The 26,161-nt window shown below is 31.0% G+C and overlaps 2 protein-coding genes across 10 annotated transcripts in view; one reads left to right on the forward strand and one right to left on the reverse strand.

Annotated features, from left to right (window-relative positions):
* LOC145284441 (phagosome assembly factor 1-like) overlaps nucleotides 1-13,077 on the reverse strand; it is a 125,243-nt gene extending 112,166 nt beyond the window's left edge. For 3 of the 4 annotated variants that reach the window (XM_080133254.1, XM_080133252.1, XM_080133251.1), the window contains exon 1: nucleotides 12,865-13,064. In XM_080133254.1, coding sequence (XP_079989380.1) covers nucleotides 12,865-12,928 — 64 coding nt within the window. In that variant the 5' untranslated portion in view covers nucleotides 12,929-13,064. Of the gene's footprint in view, nucleotides 1-12,864 lie in introns of all 4 variants that reach the window. The other variant, XM_080133253.1, reaches the window with a different exon arrangement.
* An 848-nt stretch (nucleotides 13,078-13,925) lies between these two features.
* The window catches only part of LOC145284442 (core-binding factor subunit beta-like), a 29,483-nt gene continuing 17,247 nt past the window's right edge, over nucleotides 13,926-26,161 (forward strand). For 2 of the 6 annotated variants that reach the window (XR_013868828.1, XR_013868826.1), the window contains exons 1-5: nucleotides 14,208-14,450; nucleotides 14,942-15,028; nucleotides 16,094-16,213; nucleotides 21,268-21,384; nucleotides 25,339-25,461. Coding sequence is in view for 3 of the 6 variants with exons in the window: in XM_080133257.1 (XP_079989383.1) it covers nucleotides 14,289-14,450; nucleotides 14,942-15,028; nucleotides 16,094-16,213; nucleotides 21,268-21,384; nucleotides 25,339-25,461 (609 nt within the window). In the remaining 3 variants the exon portion in view is untranslated. Of the gene's footprint in view, nucleotides 14,451-14,941; nucleotides 15,029-16,093; nucleotides 16,214-21,267; nucleotides 21,385-25,338; nucleotides 25,462-26,161 lie in introns of all 6 variants that reach the window. The other 4 variants (XM_080133257.1, XM_080133256.1, XM_080133255.1 and 1 more) reach the window with 4 other exon arrangements.

Below are 26,161 nucleotides of genomic sequence, written 5' to 3' on the forward strand. Positions count from 1 at the left end.
TCTTGCATTTTTATTGCTTTTTTTACAGTGGTTGCTGGTGTTCCTAAAAGCGGCTTTAGACTCAGTGCATCTATTACATTGGTAGCTATGGAAAAAGTGATTTCTGTGTGCGATGGCAGCAGCACATTCTGGGGAGAACCATGGCTGGCTGGTAGGTTTTTGTTGGAATTTTTTAGATGGTATGAATCGGTCTATGCCTACAATTTACCATTCGGTCAGGTCTGATACTATAGAGGACATCCTTTTTAAACATGGAATGCAGAGGTAGATCAGATATGAATGTACAGAAGCTATCCCATGGTGGAGGGGTACGTCTGGGGACTTATTACATTTCGTTTTTATCTTAACTGATACGGAGTGGTCGGAGGATCCTAGAGGAGAAAGAACGGAACATGAAAATAGCTCAGGGGAAGTAGAGAGAAAAAAGGTCTAGAAGGTTGGCATACTGACCTGTAGTATCGGGCACACGGGTGGGCTCATGAACAATCTGAGTGAGGTCATAAGCAATGGCAAAATCATGACAAAACCTCCCCTCATCGTCTGTTTTATTTGAGTGAGTCAGCCATTCCATGTTATGGACGTTGAAGTCACTACAGATGTGAATGTTAGCCGAGGGATGTACAGACAGGATGTAGTTTATTTTCTCAGATATACTCTTAAAGATAGTAACTCCGCTGTTATGGGGCTGATAGAGGGCAAATATAAATGCAGTGGTGTAAGCAAGTGCAACCCGGAAGCACATATAAGGTAAATTAAGATCTCTAGAGATATCCCTGCCACACAGGAAGCCATCTTTAATGTAGGCACATATTCCATGCCCATGGCGGTCTTGGGGGGGGGGGCAGATTTAGATGTTAAATAAGAGTATCCGTTAATTATGAACTCATCTAGGGAAATGGTCAGCCATATTCCAGTTTCGCTTAGAAACTGTCTGGTTTCATCTCCTGTAATTGGGTTTCAACCTCTGGAAGGTTGGAACGTAGACCCCCCCCCCCCGATATTGAAAAGGAGACATGCTAGTAGGGGTCTACGTTGGAAGATGGGGTTCCAGGTTTAGAGTTTTTTTTCTAGAGATATTTCATGTTGAGGTTTTGGGATTTGTGGAATAGGTAGGCATACTAGGATAGAGAGGGAAAGTAAGAGAAAAGGACAGGAATTTTTTTTTTTTATGCAGCACATAAGGTAAAGCCATAACAATTACCCACTAGTATGGCATAGAAAGGCTCACCAGGGACTACTGCATGGTCCAGAATCCATTCACCAAATGGCAATACAGCAGCCCCAGTACTTTGCAGTACTGTTATTAAATACAGAGTTGATAACAGATTATATCACCAAATTAACAGTCAAACAGTTTTTAGCTAGAATTGTTATGTAATTGAGCATAAAACTTAAATACAGGTAAGGGGACAATGTATCAAAAGTGAGATGCGTTGGAAGTTAGAGTTTTCATAGAAAAAAGATGAAAGAGCAAATATCTACTATTTGCTGACATAAACTGTTTGGAACTGTTCGTTCCCTATGTACTCATAAATGGCTGGGCCAGTTTTTATGAAATTTCATACGAAGGTATTTTTATGTGCCTGGCAGTGTTCTTAGAAGTTTTGTATCAGAATGTCTTCCATAAGTATCAATGATTAAAATAATCCAATAAGTCTAAAGTAAATAATTTCTTGATGAGCCGTTCCATATAAGTTATTAAATTTACCAAATTTTCATTACTAATGATTACTATATTGACCAATTTCTACTGTACACTCTTTAACCCTTATCCTTGAGTGGCCTCTGGGCCTTGATAATGTGGTGATGCCTTTGTAAAAAAAATAAAATAAAAAATAAAAGGAACAGGCGATTTTGACTAAAGCTAACACCTTACACCACAAGTGCATTCGAGAAGTTTCATTACTACAAGCCAAAAAGTCCGGCATAAAATAAACTGTAGGTTCTTTGATATGACAGGGGGCATATTCGAAATAAAAGTTTGTTTTAAGCACAACTGCACTATGATACTCGACTTATTTTAAATTAAAGCTATTATAACCATACAAGCATTGAGGCTAATCATAAAATCAGATATGACAGGGGTTCTTGTCGAAATGAATGTTTCTGTTTAGAGCACGATTGAAGCAGGAGACTTGACTTTGCATTTTAAACTTTAATTCAAGCTATTATATATAAAAAATAATTTTATAAAAAACACTATGCTCGCTACAGTGCAATGTAAAATACAATGTATTATGAACTAAGTCACTGTGAGGAGGCACGTGAAGCTTCCTCCCAGTGCACCACGATAAGTCTCCAACTAGAGCAGAGAATCAATCAATTTGGGTGTAAAATAGATTTCACCGATTTTGATGACAAAAATACGGGAGCAAATTCGTTGATCATCATTCAATCCTGGACAATGTCGAGTCTCCCTGCCAGTTGTCTACATTTTGGGTGTGAGTTATCAAAGAACAGTTCAGTAAGAGCAAGTCAGAATTAGACAAAAAAAGAAAAAAGTTGGCAGGAATGAAACATTTTAGGTCATCTTCAACACAATGAAAACAATGTATCCTTATAAATTAAAATAAGTTTTGGTACCAATGTTTCTGCACATTATATCCACGACATTATTTACATGCACTGAAGTTTTCCCATCTGACAAAGCATGTTAAGATCAAAAAAAGAAATCTTCACTACACTTAGTTTTATTCCAAAGACAATAATGCTATCATGGCAAAGGATTGAACCGACATCAATACACTTAATTTCTTTGGTTAAAGTTTGTGATTTAAGAATAGCAGTCTGAAATAAATGAAACAAATTTTCAAACAAGCAAGATGTAAAAAGGCTTAAGATTTTGCTATGTTATCCATTTTTAAAATGGACAAAAACGTTTATATAAAATTGGTTTGAGGATTCATCTAATGGAAGATCTATAAAATTCATTTCAAGTATTGCATAAATTTAATGGAATATTAATGCTAGATTTATCTGTTTTGACCAGTCTTGAACGGCACATTAGCTCGTTTTAATATAGAAACAATGTTGTATAGGATTGATTGTATATAACTTATTGGACACAATTTGATATTTCACCCATTATTTGGGAGGGGATTGCAGGTTTATGCCTTTCTCAATGGTATTAGTGTTCAAATGAACATAATAGATTGGATAGGTCCTGAGCTCGGCATAGTAGATCCCATAGTCTGGGACGATATCCATTAGGATAATCATGCACCCTCTGGGTGCACGTGATTTTTCTTTACCATTCTATTGTAATGATAATACAGGATTAATGGAAAGTGGAAAAGATCAAACGTTTGACATCATGTCATTCAAAAGCTGTAAATAAAATACACCCCCTCCCTCAAACACTAATTTAAGCACCAAATCACCAGCAGGTCACCTGTAACAAAAAGGAAAAAGCGGTCTTTCACGATAAAGAACGTTGGAAATGTGAGTTTTTGAAAATTGAAGGGGAACTAACTTTTAATCAATAATTATTCCCCTTGTTCTTATTGCATTTACAACACAAAAAAGACAAACTACAAATATAGTGCCCCCCCCCCCAACAATTGGAGGGAGGGAGAAATATGAGATGTGGGAGAGCAAATAGTATGAATTGCTCAAATAGAAACTAAAAGTAAAACAATTTGAAAACTTTAAACATTTTTCAGTCAATAAAATATCACGTCTATATTAATACAATGGTGATCACTTAGTCTTTGTAAGTGTTGCATACCTCAAAATGACCAACACATTTGAAATACGATAGCGTAAAGTACCAAAACGATTTTTTAAAAATCATATTTAAACAAAAATAAACTGCGAAACTAAATTTACCACACTGCATTACAATTCAACCATTTAAATAGTTTGCTAATAGTTGAAAAAGGTATTTATGCAGAATACGGACCGCGTTATTGTTCGCATATTCCCGGCAGGTTATGCAAGATGCCGAAAGCTTCGTTTAAAATGTTAGCAAACAGTTAAAAATTATAGGAAAAAAAAAAAAATTATAATCGAAAACAGAAACCGTATGGTAACTACAATGGAAAAAAGGCGCTGTTTACGGATTGTGCTGAAATAACATTAAGAAACTCCTGCATGTGTGGAGACTAACCATTCTGTACTTTCCCCTAACAATTAAAAGAAAAAAAATGTTAAGTAAAGTAAAAAATCCTCATCATTGGCTAAATATTTTGACATTCCGGTGGTTTATATAAACCGTTCAGAATATGCCGACGATAACACTCCATATTTTGCATAAATACCGCAAAAGAAAAAAAATTGTGATCGTTAGAAATCTGAAAGTAATTTGGGAGCTTTTAAACTCGTTTCCAAATCATTTTTGACTATAGAATTCGTAAAATTTCTTGTGCGAAAAAGATTGAGTGCTTTTGGAAGTTACTTATATTGAATAATTTTATGAATATTAAAAGAATCAGCTGCTGAAATACAATGCATCACGGTTCAAGTGTAAAGCTACCCAAAATCCTTTCAAAACTATTTATCCAACCGTTTCAACAGTCTCGAAGCACTTCGATCAAATGACACAAATCTGGAGGAGCTGTGGCAATCAAAAGCAATGCCAACGCAGTAACATATTGGAGTCTTCATGCCACAAAACAGTCAGATTGGATATCAGGCTGCACAATTGAGCTTGAAAACCAAACAAATCAAGCTTGATGTTCCAGACTGTTGCGAAACTGCCTGCTCTGCAAAAGCTGATTGCAACATTTACTGGTAGAAAATTGCCAAAAACATGGAGCAAGCCTCGTCAGTATGTGACAAGGCTGTACAGAATTTTTTCTTCTATTGACCATGAAACCATTTGTAGGCAGCAACAAATTAATCTTCAATCAACAAGGCAAGCCTATCACAAATCTTGATGAGCACCTCTAATGTTGGAGTGATCACTTCATCTAGCTGTTTAAATCATTAGTCAAACTCCAAATTCCAACTGTTCCTTCTCTAGTTTATGACTCATCATCTCCCCATCTACTGATGAAACCCTGGATGCCATCAAAAAACTGAAAAACAATAAAAAGGTGTCCAGAAGATGGTCCTTCATCTGAGATCTTCAAACATTCTTCAGACGTATTGATTCCAATACTCTACAAAATCTTCACCCATGTTTGGGAAACTGAAAAACTTCAAGACTGGAGCAATGCGGTCTTGCTGCTCATTCACAAGAAATTATAATTATGTATCAGCCTTATTGATATCAGTGCAAAAATCCTCACGATCATCCTTTTGAAGCAGTTTCAAAAACAGACATGAACAAGGCCAAACTAATGCAGATTTCGCTAAGGCCAAGGATGTACTGATCAAATTTTCACTGAAGAATACTTTAGCATCGCTAGAGCTATTAGCAAAAGAATATTGTTGGCTTCATTCATTCCACTGCTGGATTTGACTGTTGACCATGAAACCATTTGGAAGTCATGCATGCTGACAGCTACACTGATGATATCACTAGATTGGGTGAAAGCTTCCTTGACATTCAGTCGATCATTAACAAGATGCAACCTTATGCTTCTAAGACCGGCACAAAGATAAATGCCAAAGAAAGTCACTGATGGTCGGTCTCCTTCCAAATGAAAAACCATACATTGTCCTGGACACTGAACTCCTTGAAGGGGTCGATCGGTTCAAGTATCTTGTATAGGTTTTCCTGGTTTTATTTTAAGCTGCCACATTTCACTCAAGTTAACATAAATAAGCACCAAATTTAATTTTCCAAATGCGGTGTAAAGAAAATTTGGTAAAGGACAGTGATCACAGTGGGAAGTAAAGATTTCCTGGCAACGCCAGTAGATGCTAGATTTGAATAAAATGATTCAACAAAAATAACGAATTAGAAGCAAAACTTAAGTGTTTAATGCTATTTTTTATTTATTTTTTTTTTAACTGCAACTCAGCATTCACTATTAAATTGACAACTTGTTTTCGGGTATGCTGAAAACGAATATCACACTTAAATTTCGGGCAGACAAGCAGTTTTATGGGTATTGACACTTATCCAATGTAATCCCTTATGTTTTCACCGGCGGCCATGTTTTTTTTTTTTTTTTTTTTTTTTTACAAAGGCATCACCACATTGTTTTCCTCTCATTGAACAAGTACTAGTGTGCATGCATGCTACAATCCGCCCCCATTTTAAGAATGGAGACAGCCACCGAAATTCATTATGTAATCCATGAGAAAAAAGTTTTAATATCCAGAAAACTACTTGTCTGCCTCTAATTTAAATGCGATATGTTTTAAAAGGATTTTAATGGTATATGCTCTGGACTACAAGCTCTTGTACCCCCTTGACTTTAATCTCTTCAAACAGCAAAATCCCACCCCTACAAAATAGAGATCCCATATGCCAGAAAGCCTTCTACTCTAACAGTTTCTTCCCCAGAACTGCTAGACTTTGGAATTCCCTCTTGGGTTCCTGCTTCCTGACTGTACTGACATGCAGAAGTGTCATGTAAACAGACATCTTGCTGCTCAACTCCCTACATAGTATCCCTGCAATCATGTCGCAGATAGTAGCCCTCGACATCAAAGTGGCAGTGGCACCGTGCCCTGTTTGAGGTGAAAATGCAATAATTTTCATTCTTTGGGACACCATTTATCAAAATACCAATGTTAAAGCGATAAGAACAGGGAGGTAACAGTGGCTAAGTTGTTAACGGCACGTACTGAAAATCTGGGTGTGCCAAGTTCGAAACACTTTCACTTGGGGATGTTGGCAACCTTCCATGTTCCCTCTTGAAAGTACCAGGTATTTTCCTGGAAAGAATTCTAGCTAGAAAGATATCTGGGAAACGAATGCCAACAATTTTCTTATTCATTCAAAATGAATGAATAATGCTAAACAAATATTTGTGTTCAAATGGGTGTTCAATTTCTCAGTTTATTAAACATGCATAATTTGAAAATGTAGGTTTTTATTGATAGTAATGAATGCGTTTTTTCTATAAAAAAAATTATTTTAAAGGGTTTGGGGTCATTGTCGTTTAAAACCTTTTATATATATATATATATATATATATATATATATATATATATAAAAAAAAAAATAGCTGTCCATCTCTGTTGCAAACAAATTAAATTTAGAACCGAATTTTAACTTAAATCGTTTTGATTACAATTTGTTTACATATTGTGTATGTGAGGGGGGAAGGGAGGAGGCTTTGTACAATAAAATGTTAACCGAAATACGTCAATTCCATTAACACACAGAAAAATTTAATTCTTGAGCTAAAAATAAAAATTCGACGTTTATATTATTGAGACTACTATTCTCATCTTGGTTGTTTACGTTTCAGCCGATGTAACCTCCAACCCTCGTAACATTCTATTCGAACTTAAGTCGAATTTGGACATATCGATAAACAAATTTTTTTTTATTGGGGGGGGGGGGTCAATCCTTATGACAAACGACGATGATGCAATTTACGGACGGGGGCATTTTCTTTAGGTAGGATTTTCAAGTTAACATTTTTAGGGGGTTTGTTTTTGTTTGAGGTGGGGGGGACATTCTCCAGGTTAAGAATAGCTTTCTAAACGTTATTACTTCACCACAGTCCGTAAACTGCACAAGTACCCAGGCGACAATAAATTAATACTTCTACTTAATCATGGCTGCCCAAATACATTAAATACAAGATTCAGTTCTACGACGAGTTCGAAATTCCATATCCGAGTCATTCGAGCGAAACAGTTAAAGCAGATTAAGTGGGATAAAAAATCCATTTTAGTCAGAAATCCATTATTGCCGTGTAAAAAATGTTCCATATAAGACATGCAGACAAACCAAAGTGGACGATCCAATTCTATCCACGCACACAACTGCAGTGTGCAGTGTTAATAGCAATACTATTACAATACTATTATTGGCATATATTATAATACAAATTGCCTGGAAATAATTATCCATGTATCCTAGCTAGGGAAGAAATAGCGTAGACTACAATCTCAATCCTTGGTAGGGAAACTAATACGAAATAACGCAAGACTTTATCTGCTTATCACAGAAGCATTTAAAATCGTAAAAATCTTGTCACTAAATTCAAGCAATGCCTGTTCAGGAGAAGTGGGGGCGGACCTGAACGAGGTTCCCCCTGCTGTAAAATTATTATCGTTGGTAACAAACTTTCATATTAGCAGGAATTTTTTTTTTTTTTTTTTTTTTTTTTTTTTTTTTAAGTTTATTCAATGACTTAACGCGGAGGATCACCTTTAAATTATAACGTTCTGTTAACTTTTTTCTTTCACACAAAAATTGCTTAAGGAGAGTTTTGCTGATTGACCGAAAAGTGGGGTAAGAACCTTATAATTTAAAAGTACTCCCATGTTAAAAATCATTAAACTTTAACAAATTTTCCTGCTAATATGAAAGTTAAATCTTAACGATAATCCGCAGAAAAAAATGAAACGAAAAAGAATTTTACAAGGGTGGGGGAGCTCGTTCAAGTCCACCGAAGTGCGTTTTGGTATTGCACAATGCACAACCCTCGCTCCATTATATATTCCCCTTCCCCACACGCCCTTACAGAAGGTGAGTAGGTGTCCATTGTTTCTCAAAATGGAAGAACGACTATAGGTAAACAGTGATAGGTATCAATATCGTCACTATTACAACTGCTTATAGTTTTATGCAGAAATATGTTAAGGAACAGAATTTAGGTTTGGCAAAAAAAAAAAAAAAAAAAGTTACCTTGCAATTCTATCTGCATAAAATTTTGACCATTTTGTATGCGTTTCTTCTACGTAACCTGCTATTATTTTTAACTTGCTTTTAAAATAAAATATGTAACAAAAAACGATTTTTAATCCTTTTAAAAATATGTAATTAGAAAATTAAATTCACCATAATGTATTACGATTTTTCGTAACCATATCAGCTATCTTCGATTAGAAGACCTATCGGAATCTGAAGATATGCAGGATACGGACCGACCGAACTGAAATATTTAGAAACCAAATCTGAACATGGGGAAGGAGGGAATTTAAAAAATTTCACGTAACAATTTAATAAAATATCGTAGAAATTAAATTTAACTTGAAAATCCCATCTAAAAGAATACGGACCGTACTATTCTGCATAAGTACCCTAAACTGTCGAGTAATAAATCAGTTAAGATTTTTTTTTAGCAAATCCGGGATTTGCTAAATCCCTATCTATTAAAATATTGAAAGTTCCTATATACGTACTTGGCTCCCCACGAGGACAAAGTTAATGCAATGTTGTTTTTAATGCGAGGGAAATCCAATCCCTCAAAAGGGGCACGAGATTGGAACAAAAACAAAAGTGACCTTAGTCTATAAGGATTTCTTTACAAGCCGAAGACAAAAACTAAAACATGGAATATACTATACATTGAAAGTGATGGAAGCTAATTAACATGCGATATTTTTAGAGATTCAAGCGACATCACTTTAACAAAATTAGTTTTATGATAATTTGGTGACCAAACAATACTGTAATGATTGAAAATCCCATTTAAAATTTGGTAAAATAAACTACTTAAGCAAAATACGAAGAGTTCTATTTTTTTTTATAAGCTTTAAATTAAATTCAATTTTTACGGCATCTTGTTTATTAAATTGTTACGTGAATTTAACGTCCTTCCCATATGAAGAATGGATTTCTAAATAACGTTATTAAATTATTTCGTTATTTTAGCACGGTCTGTACTTCGCATACATAGCAAATAAACAAGCAGTGGTTAAAATTGAGTTCTGCCAGTCTTTGTTTACATTTTTCATCAGCTGATCTGATACATGGAATAATGACCCTGGAAAAGTCACTTCTGATTAATGTTTATCAGTTTTAAAATATTCAAACGAATTTGGTTGTTTTTCAAAATACAAAATTCGGCTGATGTACACGAGTGAGACCCCCCCCCCCAGCGAAATACGCATCGGCTCCGATGTTGTACACAACAGCACGTTCTAGGGAGCGTTCATTAATCCAGAAAAGAATGAATTTTGGCGTGTGGCCATTTTTTTTTTTTTTTTTTTTCTCTCCTGGAGATTATTTTGGAATAAAAATATTAGAACAAAAATAGTCGTGTTCTCATCGAGTTATTTAAACAAAAAAAAAAAAACAAAAAAAAAAAATTCAAGAAAATAAAAGGTACTTAACACTTGATCAGTGCTGAAATGACGGGTTGTTGAGTTTGTGTACCTATTCTGTACTTTCACCTAACAATTTCATAAAAACACGTCAGCTAATTTTGCTGTTAATTACCTATAACTATAACGCCCCCCCCCCAACACAAAATAATCCGAAGAGCGCAAATTTCAAGCAAAGGCCACACGCCAAAATACTTTCCTTTCTGGATTAATGAAAGTTCCCTAGAATGTACTGCGACTGCGTACAATATCGGAGCCGATGCGTATTTCGCCATGGGAGCCTCAGTGAGGACTGAGGCTCCCATGGCGAAATACGCATCGGCTCCGATGAGGCTCAGCCTCACTCGTGTGTCGTGTACTGTACGTCCGCCGAAAATTCTAATACTAAGTAAACAAGAGTGAATTTGGTGCTTATGTTACCGGGCTGTTTTTTTTTTTTTTTTTTTTTTTATATATAGTACTTTTTAAATTGAATTTTTACGATATTTTTTTAATTATTAAATTGTTGAATGAAAGTATAAAATTATAAAACACCCATGTTAAGAATTGCTTTCTAATATTATTTCAGCACAGTAACATAAGTGCACTGCCACTGCATAAGTACCGTGACATTTCCAGGGCATTCATATACATCAGATCAGGTGACGAAGAGTTTAAACAAAGACGAACCGAACTTGATTTGAACCTAAATGGTTGGTTCAGTAAAGAGGGGAAAAATAGAAAAAGCGAAACAAGTTTCAGTAAAGAATCTCAGCGAATAGATATTAGTTTATACAAGACAAAGTTGCGTCATTTCATTGTTTACGTAATGACACGAATCAGAAAGCAAAACAAGGAATTCGTACAAGTTTGGTAATTCAAAATTAAACGCATTTTCATGATAAAATGCAGATAAATACATTTGACACACAACACAGGCTCACTTTATAAACGAAACACCAGTGACCAGGGTGTTATGTACGACATGAAAAGAAACTTGAATCCTAGGAAGATCTCCATAATTCCAGCAATCTATAATTGCTGGAATTATGGAGATCTTCCTATGATTCAAGTTTCTTTTCATGTCGTACATGAACATGTACAGCAACCGAGCTCGTAAAAAAACAAAAAACAAAAACAAAATAACTTAAAAACTACCTGGTAAATATACTCGGTGAACTAAGTGCAAGAGATTCAAAGAATTGCACTTAAGAGACGGTTAGAATCTTAAAAAGTCTTAAGCTAGCAGGTGAATAATGTCCGACATCCGGTAGGATACCCCATTCCCAACTAGAACAATTTTTAAGTGTCTCTCGGAAATAAAGTAAAAAAAAAACAAACCCCAAAAACAAACAAAAGTACTTATGCCCTTATGTTACCGCGCTCAAATAACATTTTGAAAGCCATTTTTAACATGGAGGGGGTGCTTTTTGCAACTATTCCTGTGCTTCCAAACAATTTAATAAAAAGATATGAAACTTGAATTTAACACGAAAAATTTATTTAAAATAGCACGGTAACAAAAGTGCATAAACAAATTTAAAAAAAATTATTGTAATTTAAAAAAAAAAAATACAACTGTTAAATACACGTTTCGCTTAAAAAATTAAGACGTTATTAAGTAAACGTTCCTTTCAAATCCCATTTTTACTCTTGAAGGGTTGTGAAGTGAAGTAATTTTTTTTACTATTAATATTAAAACTATTTAAGAAATAGAAATGCACCACGGTGAATTAAACTTAATATTTGTCTAAAGAATTTAATATAATTCGATATTAGTTAACATATAGAGTGGCTTCATAAGTTTACAGCATATATTAATAGCAGTTTGATTTTATAACATAATACCGATAAAAAAAAAAAGAAAAAAAAAGAAACAAATTAAAGCATTTTAATTAAATTAAAAACGAGCTTTGTGATACAGGTTTTGGGTTTTGTACGGTTTCAACGTCCTAAATTCTTTTCAAAGCAAGTCATTCTACGAGTTGATATGTAGTTTTAAAATACAAATGTAAAAAAAATTACCAAATTAAAAGGTGTAGTTTTTCTTTAAAGGTAAAAATACTTAGATTTAATTCAATCTAATTTTTTTAAAGAGAAATTTATTGAGTAAGTTTTAAATTTGAGGTTAGGAATTACTTATATACGAGCCGTTAAATAAATTTTTCTAACGTTCAAGATTAAACAAAATACTAAATTACTTACTGAGTTATTGGTACTAGTGCAGAGAGTGATCCGGACGTAAATAATAACGTTATTTAAAAAGCCATTCTTAACATCGGGAGGGGAGGGTGTTTTGTACCTATTCTATACTTCAACCTTACAATTGAATAAAAAAAACCCCATAAAACTTTAAACTTGGAAATACGACTTAAAAACTAGCGCGGATCACTTTCTGCATTAGCACTGAGTTATTAAAATTAAACCTTTATAAATATACTTCATCTTAAATTTTAATTTTAAAACTACAAATCGAATAATTCTCTAGAATTACGTTTTTTTTTTTTTTTTTTTTTTTTTTTTTTTAGGTATAGAATTTAGGACGCTGAAAACGTACACAACCTATTTTATACAGGTTTTGACCTTCAATGAAAATATAAGTAATATCTACGAACAAAACCTTACAAATAAAAACAACGTAACTGAAAGCAAGTAGATTTTATTTTATATTTAGAATTACGATTAAAATAAGGGATTTAATTGAATAAACAAGAAATGTGTAGAGACGAATTGCCTAAAAACTGACAAGTGTATGCGACTCACCCAAAATAAACTCCCATTGCTCATTTCCAAGAGATCTTTCTGGAACAACTTCAAGATCAAGCATGGCTGTATAATTTCAGAACTGGTAATAAGCCAGTCTTTATTTACAAACACAAATATTTAAGTCTATATCTGTCATTGTTTTTAGCGCATCGAAATACTGCTAACTCTCACAATACGCCATTTTTGTTTTGGACCGTAACGCGCATGTGCGAAGATTTCTTTTTTCCGCTCACAACTTCCGTTTCAATTTTTCTTTCTTTCCGAACTCCGGAGGAAAGAAAATTTAAATATTTATGTCTACACATATGTATATTTTTTCAAACAGTAAAAAAGCAAATAAACAAACAAAGCACTCCTTAATTTTTATGTATAAGCATTTTTTTTTTACTATTTTTATTTATAAATTTTTATAAGATTTTATTTCAAAAAATAATTTATGTATATTATTTTTCTTTATTACTATGAATACGAACAGAACAAAACATGATTTTTACTTCAGAATGAAATAAATAAAATTTATTTTATGATAATATTTAAAAGTGCAGTCCATTTCGTACGAAATAATACAAATCATACGTATGTATCTGAAATCGACTACTACTACTACTACTGATGACGACTACGACGATAATAATAATAATAATAATAATAATAATAATAATAATAATAATAATCAACAACAACAACAACAACAACAACAACAGTGTTATATATATGCAACCGATTTGGATTAAAGTCGTTATCAGTAATAATAATAAAAAAGACGCACAATTCGCAAGAAAATCTGATATGATTAGGAAGAAGGTGCTGATTTTTTTCTTTCTAACAATGGGTTGAATAAAATTATTATTCGCTAAAAAAAAAAAAATGATATAAAGTAAAACTAAATAATAAAAAAGAATAAACACTTGGGACCCTTAAAAAATAAACAACACAAAAAATCGCGGGGGTTACCGCCCAGTTTCGTTGCGATTCGTATTTTTTTTTTGCGACTGTCACAAACGTGTCAACTTATAAAACGCACTTAATTAAAGGGGACAAACAAAGATGGGACGCCTTAACCCAATGAAAACGGCATTGGTCGAATCAATTTTAATGAGAAGGGTTAGGGTTTTAGTGTAATTTCCTCAGCGTTTTTGTTGTTGTCGTAAGCCCTTCTTCGTATTCTGGGGGCGTCAATCTAGGAATTATTGGTATCGATTTAGATTTGCATAACAAATCGCGCTCGGGGATTGCAGGAAAAAACGAATGACGTCTCCGAGAGAGTTTCGGCGGCAAATTCCTTTACGAAAACTTCCATATATGGGCAATAGCCGGTGCTTTTTCCCGAAGTTAGAAGTTTTTAATTAGGCTGACAAATTGACCAATCAAAAAGTTTCATTTCACTCCGAACCGATCCCAGCTTTTTGTTGTGGTTTGCGATGAATGAACAGGGCCGAGAAAGCATGCGCCCATTTGTAGGAAACACGTTGTGTTGTGAACTTGCGAATATCCCCCGTACAAAGATGCCACGAGTGGTGCCAGACCAAAGAGACAAATTCGAACATGACGAACTATTCCGAAAACTCAGCCATGAAGGCGAGGTAAGTTCACCTAGACATCTACTTGCGACGACTACTATTCTCAACTAACTTGATTATTATATTCGCGACGTTTTGACCGATGTAACCGCCCCCTTTTCTTCAGGTGCATGTTTTCGAACTTTCTAACCCAAATCGGTAACCTTTATCTACCCCCCTCGTGAATTAAATAAAAGGGTTACTTCAAAATCCCGCACAATTTGACATAAAGATTCATAAGTTCGTAGGAGATCGGAGGTTACATCGGCCGAAACGTTATTACTATAAAACTAACCACAACTGAAAAGCAGTTGTCAACTTATTAAATTATCGATCCTTCTCTCAATTATTCCCAAACAGTATTAAAAAAAAAATCCATTTACCCGGAAGTTCAATCGTTTTCTCCTATAAACGCCTCTTTGCGAACTTAGTTGCGTAGTTAGAATACCGATACTCTTTTCGAAAAGAATTACGATCGTTAATAAAAGAACCCCCCTTTTCGCTTTAATTTCCAGATAAAATACACAGGATTTCGTGACAAACCACAAGAAGAACGCCAACTTCGGTTCGAGACCGATTGTCGAGAAGGACACGCTGACATAGTAAGTAAAATATTTCACAGCTGTGAATGTTGTTGCAAGGTGCGTGTGTAACGTAGTCGTTACAGTAACACTCCCTCTTACGCTTTCCTCTTTTATTAACAATTTCTATGACGCGTTAAACTCTTTAAAATATGTATATTCAAACCTTATATTTTATTTATGTTTCAAATAAAGACGAAAAGTTTGAAGATTACTTGAACAAAATAAGAATAATAAACAATATAAGCATTATCTCGTTCTGTAAAAAAGAAAAAAAAGAAAGAAAAATACGGAACTCGAGGTTTTTTTTAAACAATAATTATAAATTACATAGTTCGCACTCGTCTTTAAATATAAACTATTTTTAATTTACATCGTTGTTAATTATGTAGCATAATATCTACACAATATTATTTTGAGGTATAATTCAAATATCATATTTAACTACTTATAATTCATAGATTCTTCTCAATATTTCCATCTGTCTTATGACCTGTTTATTTCCTGGTCGATTACGTGTAAATTATACGTTTTTACGCACCCATTTCGTAATAGAATAAATAGTTAGCACTTTTTTTTTTTAAATAAATAACTTTTGATTAAGTAAAGTTTAGTTATTACGTTAAAATATAAAATTATATACATTTTTTCTTTGTATTTTTCAATAATTTTCATATAATCCTTCTATTTATTTAAAAGAAATATTTTGGCAACATTTCAAATTCTTTATTCGTTTTGTTTTAAATGTGTCCAAATTAGAAATTTAGAATAATGCTATTTTTTTTTTACATTGTCCATAGTAAAACTTAGTAATGTAATTATTTTAAAATAGTTAATAAAATAATTTGCTTACAATAAAGTCGAAAATTGACGAAATCGATAAAATATGTTGATTCAAGATGGTATACTGAATTGAATTTCAAGAGTTCAAAAATTTTTTTTGGACGCAACAATAAAAATGAGTTAACGATAATTATTTTTATTTTATGTGCTCGCACGATAAAAGTGAGGTTTTCGACGGAATCGTAATTGGATATGTATTTTAAAAAGTAAATAAACAACATTTTGATAACTTTTATTTTGTAGGCATTTGTGGCTACAGGAACGACCCTTCAGTTGAGTTTTGCATCAAATGCTTGGTCAGATAAACCCGAAGATAGAAAAGCCACATCCGAATTTGTTAACTTTGACAGAGAACCCGGAAAGGTTGGTCTTTATTTATTTATTTATTTATTTATTTTTTAAAAAATTTATTTATTTATAACATTTAAATTATTGCTCTCTCCTTTCTCGTTCTTTGTTGGTTATAAGTTTATTGGTTTGTTTTTATAATAATCCTTAGTACATCCCCCCCCAGAAAGTAAAAAAAAACAAAACAAAAAAAAAAAAAAAACGGATCTTTAGAATTTTTTGTAGTGCTAATCTATCATTATTTTTTTTTAAAAACCAATAAAATAAAAATAAATGTTCTTTTAGTCTAAAACAAACTTTTTTTTTCTTATATGTCTGTTTTATTTCAATAGAAACTTTTATCAAACAAAATTAAATTTCGGATAGAAGTAAAAAAAAAAAAAGAAGTTATTAATTACTTTGTAGATTTAATTCTTCTGTTATTTTTCTTTTACAAATTTAGAGAAAATATAGTTTGACTATCGATTTATTTCAAAGAAAATGTTTATAATCGATCGATTTATTGATCTTAATATGTTTTCTTTCTGTTATGAATTCGCCCTTCCCTTTTGTGTCATATAGATCTGTGACTACCGCACGCTCGACCGTCGCTACCCTGACAGTCGTGACACAATAGCGGCACACCCCCATACAAAAACTATCGTCAGTAATTTAAACCTTTTTAAACACTTCAAACGATAGCAATAATAAAATCAGAAATGCTTTTCATTTCGTTTTTAAATTAAAAATAAACAAAAAAGACTAATAAAAACAGTTTTGTTTTAATTTTATTAAAATCTATTAACATGTAAAAAGCAATATTTAAGATGAAAAGAAAAAAAATCACCGTACCCCGTAATTTTGAATTTAAGTGTGAAAAAGAATTATAAAATAATATACTTTTTTTATTTTATTAAAATAATTTAATAATTATTAAAAAAGAAAATGGAAGTCGATGAAAAATTAAATTTAATATATTACGTTTAGGGATTTCATTAAAATTAAGTAATCTGAGAAACGTTTTTCTCTATTTTCAATTTTAAGTAAGGAACAGGTATAATAGATTTCATTTTAATATACTAAACTTTCTATTGTGCGTTTTTTTTTTGTTTTTATTTCGGAAAAAGAGACAATGGCCAGTACCAGAGTATAAGATAACTAAATTGATTGTATCTTTTAATCTCAATTTTTTAAAAAAGCGAAAAAAGAACTTAAGATATTTAATTTCATTTAATGAAATTATTTTAATAGCTGTTAAAATTGAATATTGTATTTACATAGTTACATAGTTGAAAATGTCAAATATAAGATTAAAGATATTACACTAAGAAATTTTAATAAAATTAAATAATTTTATGCAAATGTTTCTTTATTTTCGATTTTAATTAAGAAAAAGGTATAATAACTTCCTGGTTTACTGTAAATAACTTTTATTTCGAATATTTTTTCCGTTTCCTTTATTCCAATAGAAAGGACAATGCAAACAATGCTATAAAGTTGGAGAAATTGTATTCTTTGATATCAAATTTAAAATTAAAAAAAAACATAATATACACTTTTTTGTTATTCATATACTAAAATTATTTAAAATGTAAAATTAAAATTTAGAATACTAGATTAATTCGTTGCTTGGAATAATAGTCGAATTTAAAAAAAAGAAAGAAAAACGCAAAGTGAAAGTAGAATTACATTTAATACCTGTTCCTTGCTTTTAACTTAAAACGAAACTTTATCATTGTCTTCTTATATCTTATGTATGTAATTCTTACTTTCTCTTTGTCGTTTTTTTCTTTTGTATCTACGTGGGCGTGACTAAATGTTTGCTCCCTATCACCCTTATTCTAGCCATTAATGGTTATATATATTTTTTAGCTTATTGATCTGTTCAACTTTTTGACCCTAAATGGTAGCAAAGAAATCATCTTAATTAAAGAGAAAAAAAGAAGTATTTTCCGTTTTTCATTAGTTCAATTTACGATTTTAATTTGGTTTAAAATACAAATCAACTTTCACTTTCTCTTCCTGGTCATTTCTTTTGTAAAGTTCCATGTTTTTGGCCCCCGGTTTTTAGACAAAGGGTTTTCCTTGCCCTTTAACCCTGACCCTCCCTCTTCTTTAGTTTGGGACAAAGCAAATCCATTTATGATAATTCGATATAATCAGATTTTCCATTTTTTATTTCGGTTTTTAATTTTTGACTTATAATCATTGCATTTAATTGATTCAAGCTTTTTCTTTCAATTTTAATAAGTTTTACCGTTTCTTATTTTAATAAAAGAATAGTTTGATAGAATTTATTTACCATTTTTTAAAAAATTTTACTTTCTAGTTTTTTTTCTTCTTCACGAAACTTCTTGGGCCCTTTTTTGTTCTGATAAAGGCTTTAAAAAGTACTTTTTTAATATTTATTTTCTAACAATATCTTTAGAAAAAATTTGGTTAATTTGTCGATTCCTCATTTTTCAAAATTTAGTTCTTTACAAATACTTATTTAATTTCATATATATATATAATTTTTTCTTTCATTATTTCTGGTATGAATAAAGACATTAAAAGAAACGAAAAAGTAAATAGATCAATAACGTTTTTTTTTTCATCAAACTTGTTTGAATGAGACAATGGTGCCTTTATATATATATATATATATATATATATATATATATATATATATATATATATATATATATATATATATATATATATATGAAGACATCATTTTTCACTCGAACAAGTTTATCTATTGAATTTCCATTTAACTTTTTTCATTTCCTTTCATGTTTATTCTTATATCAAAAAACAATAAAAAAGATCAATAATTAAAATGCATTTATTTTTTTGAATAAAACTTATTTGAATCTATATACATACATCTCTATTCTTATGATAATTGCCTTTGTGTGTCATTTTTTACAAGAAATATGCATTTTAAATCCTATATATCAAACAGTTTTTGTTCTCTTACTTTCCAAAAGTTTTGTTTAAAATAAAAAAAAATGATTTGTTTCCCTGCAAATGTTTAACAACATTTGTTTTGCGTTTAAAAATAATTTTTTCCTTTAAAAATAATATTTGAAATAAAAAAATGATAAAAAAAAATAATTTCCTTTGTGTGGTTTATTCTCATTATATTCTCAAAACTTTTCTTTTAAAATTCCATTTTTGGAAAACTTAACTTTTTTGTAATAATTCAAAGTTGATTTCTTGCTTATTAATTAGTTTTTCTTTGTTTCCCATGATCCATATTAGGACACATTTTTTTTAATCTGTGATAATGAATTTTAATAATGGTAATTCTCACACCAACTTAGAGATTCGCCTTTGACCCCTTCTAACAAAGGATCCCTTTTATCTTGTTTTGTTCAACACATCAATTTGTTTTTCTTTATCTCTTCATCATTTTTTTCTACCTTTGGGCAAAAAGTTTTATTTATTATTTATATTAATATTAACAAAATAAAATATATTTTAACACAACAATGGTTTTTTGTTTTATTTCATAAAAAAATAGATATTTTATTATTTTTATTAAAATAATAAAAAAAAATTATAAAGCCCCTTTGTTCCCTTGGGATAGAGCTTTATTGAGTTGAGTCATTGTTGAATTCTTTGTCTTTTAGTAATTAAACAATTTTGTCTTTGTTTTTTAAAATAACTTTTAATTTGTTTTTTCGATTATCGTTTAAATTTTAACAGTATTGTTTTCGGGGGCATTTATTTTTTTAATTCATATTTATTAGATTTTACGACTTAAACTTTTTAAAAGTTATAATTGGGTAGTTTTTAATTATTTTGAACGATTTAATAGTTTTTTAAATATTAGTTTGAACGATTTTATAGCTTTTAATTATTTTGTACAATTTTATAGTTTTTAATTATTTTGTACAATTTTATAGTTTTTAATTATTTTGAGCAATTTTTTGTTTTTAATTATTTTCATCGATTTAATAGTTTTTAATTATTTTGAACAGTTTTATAGTTTAGAATTATTTTAAAACAATTTCATGATTTTTTATTTTGAACGATTTTATAGTTTTGAATTACTTTGAACGATTTTATAGTTTTGAATTACTTTGAACGATTTTATAGTTTAATTACTTTGAACGATTTAATAGTGTTTAATTACTTTGAACGATTTAAAAATTTTGTATTATTTTGAACAGGAAAATGTTATTGCATTATTTTCTTTATTACGTGATGCATAATTTTGACTTATATTTCTTTAATTTTAATCAAAATAAAAATGCTACTCTTTGTCTGCTAATGCTTTTTGGTTTTGCAACAACTCCAAATTGATTTAAGTAAAACATAAAAAAATACCATTTCGCTATTATTTCCTTTCATTTTATACACAAAAATGACATAGGAGATTAAAATTCACTTCTTGCATTTGTTAGTGAATCACAATATCACTAAGTTTACGTCTTGTATTATAAAATCCCCTTTTCTTTGTTAACTCAACAGGTTATCCTTTAAATCATTTATTATGAAAAGTCTTTGGATTTTTATGTTAATTTTAGAAAGAATAACTCATCTCCTTTTGTTTCAACAAAAATGGTAGATCTCTTTGAAACTTTTAATTCCTTGGAACGATAGTTTTCAAAGATAATCTAATTATTTGAGAGAAAACTTATAGTCTTCAAAACTTCTCTCGGCTTGCAAAGTCAGCAAAACATCCAATCAAACTTATTCTAATATATCTGTAAAGGCTTTTAAAAATGTATCAATTAAAACAGAGGATTTTAAATAGGACGGTTATAAAGTAAATGTTTAAATTAAATGAACTTTTACTTCAATTAGTTTGACTTTTGCGGCCATTTTTCTTTTTGAAAATCTTTTTATTCTGAAATTATTAATGTTTTAAAACTTTCATTTTTCATTTTAAATTTGATAATTTCTGTTCTAAATGCAATAAATAAATGCAATTACCCCCACCACCTCCCGAATCTAAAGACACAAACAGTTGAGAGTTTAAAAATGTCTACATTTATTCCAATAATTTCTTTTACTATATTTTTTCTCTGTAAAATTGTTGCTTATTTCTAATTCATTTTGCGATTTTGTTTCTAACAAATTCTGGCGTTTTCTTCCAGGTTCATTTAAAATCACAGTTTATAATGAATGGTGTCTGTGTGATTTGGCGAGGCTGGATGGATCTTCGGCGCTTAGATGGAATTGGCTGTCTGGAATTTGATTCCGGAAGAGCAGAGGTAAATAAGAAATGCACTTCCCAATTATAAGCTTCTTAATATTTACAAATTACCCTCATTAGTTTTTATTGCAAATTAGTTCCACAGTAAATTATTAATGATTTAAGCAGTATATTGTTTCCTTAATGACAAAGCCTTTCTTTGTTAAGTTTTGCTAGCTAATTACTTTTGTCTGATGTTTTCATTAGTAACTAGTTGAAGTACTTGGCTCTGGCAGGCAAGAATTTCGAATTTAAATACTACAATTCTTTTGTTTCTTTGTAAATCTTCACCGAAATGAATAAATAAACTTTTTATTTTTTTGTAATTGCGTTCTATAAATAAATGAAGGTTTAATAAGAATCAATTATGTGAACCAGCATATGTCAGGGGGGAAAAAAAAAGAAGAATTTTCAAAATGGTAACTGGGAGTGAAATCCAATTATCTGTGTTTATATTGTAAATTGAACGGGAAAACCCCGGGTAACCTTTCTAGTTGTAATCTTTTGTGCTAAAACCATTGCAGGTGAAGATGGAGAGGGGAGTGTAAGGGTGATTCATAATTGGTATACAAGTTGGGGTTTGCAGGGAAAGCAGCAAACTTAGAAAAGCAGATAACATTTGGTATTTTATATGCGTGCACACACACACACACACACACACACACACACACACACACACACACACACAGACAGACAGACAGACAGACAGACAGACAGAGAAAAAGATAGAGCAGTAACAGGAAAAAGCAGCTTATCAAAACAGCTGAATAAAAACAGCAGATTTCACACCCGCAAAGTGCTCAATGGCCTTAAAGATAGAGTTTAATAATAATGATAATAACTGATTAAGTAATTAATGTAAGATAAGCTCCTTTTAATTATCATTATTAATTGCATGTTTTTGACATTTGAAAATGCTGGTTGAATGTCAGTTTCTTCATGATGAATTGCCAAACCAAGCTGAACTCAAAATAACATATAGTTGCCAAATCTGTTTGCAATTAAAGAAAATAGTTGTCAATTTAAAGCCTATAAAACACACACCCTCTCTCTCGTTCTCTCTCTCTCTTTTTCTATACATATATATATATATATATATAGTGTGTGTGTGTGTGTGTGTGTGTATAAATATATATACAAAGAGAGAGAGAGAGAGGAGAGAAAATTGATAATGAAAGTAATAATTGAATAAATTACAATATTTATTAATGATTAAACAAGAAATTATAATGAAGAAAAATCCTTGTTAAGGATTTTTCTTCATTATAATTCCTTGTTTGAATTTTTGATAGATTAATAAATATTGTAATTTATTCAATTGTTACTTTACTCATCGATTTTTTCCTGCTTTTTAATTACTCTATCTTGTATATTAAGATTTCTATTATTATCTTGATAAATTCTAATTTCATTTAAAGATAATATTTATCTTTATATATATATATATATATATATATATACATTAGAAGAAAATGTTATTTTATTGAGAAGAAATAGAAAAAAATAGTGATTTAAAAAAAAATAATTTGCTAATTTGTTTTTATTTAGTGTCGTTATAATTATCTTAAATAATAACTTGTATATTATTCATATTTCATCTTTTATTATTACCATGTGTTATATGTTGTTTTGTTAAATGAACTTTAGTTTTTAGTTTTTTTTCTCTTCAATATAAAATGCAGTTTGAAAGGTAGCCATTTTATTGTGTTCATCGTTTGCTTCACCTGTTGTTTCTGAAAACGTTTTTTGCCTGGTTTTTGCTTCATGTATAATTTTTTTTACTTAAATAATCATGTAATAAAATAACTTGATAAATTTTTAATTATTTTATCTTTTTAGAAAATAAAAAAGATCTTTTTTAATTATAAAAAAGACAGTTTTAAACATTTTTAGTTGGTCTTTTCTGGACAGAGTTTTTTTTTACAATTCTTATTTGACAGTAACAAACTAATTATTGTCGTCCCTGAAGAAAAAAATCGGCCCCTCCCTTTAAACACCAAATCAACACATGCCTATATATTATTCTACCCTTTATCACAATCTATTCTGCCATAGTTAACCATGTAGGTTGATCTCTTAACTACAAAATATTAAAGTTGATTTTTGTTGGATTTAGGGTCTCAAATTCATTTCTCTTTTGTATTTTCTTTCGACTTTTAATGGTTTTTTTCTCATCTCTTTGCAAATGTCATTCATACAGAATGGCTAAAAGAACATTTTGTAATTACCTGATTTTACTTTCTTTCTTCCCCAAATCGTTGAATAATAATGGTTAGAATAAAATGTAAACTAAGCCAGCCTTTAATTATTCATAAAGGGGATCTGTTTCTAGCTTTCCTTCTAAAGATTATTGTTGTCATTATTGTTTTTTTTTTGTTATTTTTTTATTTTTTGTAAAAGATGAAAGGAAGGTGGAGATGGTGGGGGGCAAAGTGGGGGGAGATGTTGAATACAACAAAGCTGACAAGGAAGTTGAAATATCTCTTTCTCTCCCTCCCTCTCTCTTTATTTCTCCCCCCTCTCTTTAATCGATAGAAACCTTTTCTCTTTTCCTATTTTTTATTTTAGTTTCTAAAGATTCCTTTCTCTTTCTTGTCACAACCATTTTTCAAAAGTTCCAAATCTATGATGTTTGTTGTTTTCTTCCTGCTTCCTGGAAAGAAGGAAGTCTATCCTGGAAGGAGATTTAAAGCTAGAATTATGTATTAGTTTTCTTTTCATTTAGGAAATCTTATTGAGTCTAGACCCTGAGTTACAGCAATGAGCATGAAGTTGTCTAATCAGATACACATCTAGTGTGCTTTATCTCCTAATTAAGCCATATGTTGCTGGCATTGGATAAATGCACATGCCATAAGGGAGTTTCCTCTGCTGAAGGGCCTAGTTTTGTCAGTGTTGATTTTCCTCCTCTTCTTTGCTCACTCTTCAATCCTCACTCAATTACACACATTTTGACCCTTCATCTTGCATCCATCTGCCAACTAGAGACCGGAAAATACCTAAGACAAAAGAAACAAAGGCCCTTCTAACAAAACTGGGGCCTCTGCAGACGGCCTGAACCCACACACTCCTCCACTGCACATGTTAACCAACAATAGCTGTCAGATGGTCTACCACCCCAACACACCTTATGAAATTCATAAGTTGGGCCTGGCATAATAAGAAAATTAAACTTTTGTGGGACAATGGGAACAAAAGACAAAGAAGAAAATCAATACCTGGTTGAGAACATAGCCTAGATCAGCTGCCCACCAAACCTCACACCTTTATTAGCTTCTAGTTTTTTTTAATTTGGGGAAGGCAAAAGGTGCCCTAAGAACCATATGCAGACAGCTTCCTAGGCCTGCAGGCTTATAATAACAGCAAAACCAATTAAACTCTGGCATTGTTGCCTGTTTAATGGAGACAGCTGATGACATTTTTTTCTCACTTTTAAGCCACTCATTTTGAACACCCTAGGGTCACCTTTTGTCAGATTCTCTTTTAATTTATCCTATCAGCTGCTATAAACCAATCTGCCTTGGACACCCATTACTTGTCCATCTCTACATGGCACACACAGAGAGAAAGTGTGCTTTTTTTATTTTGTCAACAAGGGAAACTTCCAGGTGATACGTATAACATAGGAAGCAGCCCCCAGGAAAAATAAAAGGAATATGAGCTGCCCTTGAAGAGTTCACATGGGAAACTTTGATATTTCAAACAGGATTCTGTCCAGATGTACATAAGTTAATAACCCTTGTACTGATATCTTTTAAAGGAGGATTGAATAACAAATGGAGCATTATTATTCAATATAAAAACAAGGGAAAAAAGGGTTTTGGTGAGAAAAGGAAATGGCAAACACATAGTACTATCCTCATGTTTGTATGATTTGAGAAATAAAAAAGAATCATGAATTAAATTAAGGTACAATAACAGTTTTTCTTCTTTTTCTTTTTTTTCCTCCCTGAATGTGCTGCTGCATGTGCAGGTTGAAGATGCCTTGTTGCGGGAACAGGCAGATCAGTACAACAGAAGAATACGTGATTACGAAGAGAGACAGAGACAGTTTCGAGAAGATGAAGAAGAGCGACGAGTTGCAGCTGAGGCAGAGGTAGTTAAAGCTTTGTTGTATATATCCGAGGATTGCAGATCTTGATATTAATTCAACTCTCATAAGCATTGTGAATTTAATCTTTATTGTGAGAATTGAAAAATATAACCATTGTATACAATAATTTCGTTATTATAGATTTTATTTTTCCTTGGTAATTTAATTCCAACATAGTTTTTTTTAAAGAACAACAAAACTATATTTAAAAACGGACTTAAAAACGATTTAAATATAATATTCTTTATGCGTATATATATGTTTATGTAATATATGCAGATATACATGCATAAATACATATATATATATATATATATATATATATACATATATATATGTGTGTGTGTGAGTGATGTATTCCCATATATGTATATGGGAGGGTGTACTATTATATATTTTTTAACTTTTTACTAGTCATATTTTAATTTTGTATTTATTTTTTAAAAAATTGTGTACAATTTTCTGTTTCATTTTTATTTGTGATAAAAAAAAATGCTTATATTTTTTTCTAATTTTATTCATTTTGAATGGTAGAAAGAAATCGATGGATGATATTTTTTTTGTCTTAGTAACTTTCTATTTTTTATTTTATTTTTATTTATAAAACGAATTATTTTAGAATATTTTATGTTTTATTTGAATCATGTAAAGAATTCTAGAATTTTTATTATATATTCAAAATCAAGAAATGGTGAAAAACTGA

This window comes from Euprymna scolopes, chromosome 9 (genome assembly GCF_053919585.1).
Source record: "Euprymna scolopes isolate OS-2025 chromosome 9, ASM5391958v1, whole genome shotgun sequence".
Lineage (NCBI taxonomy): Eukaryota > Metazoa > Mollusca > Cephalopoda > Sepiida > Sepiolidae > Euprymna > Euprymna scolopes.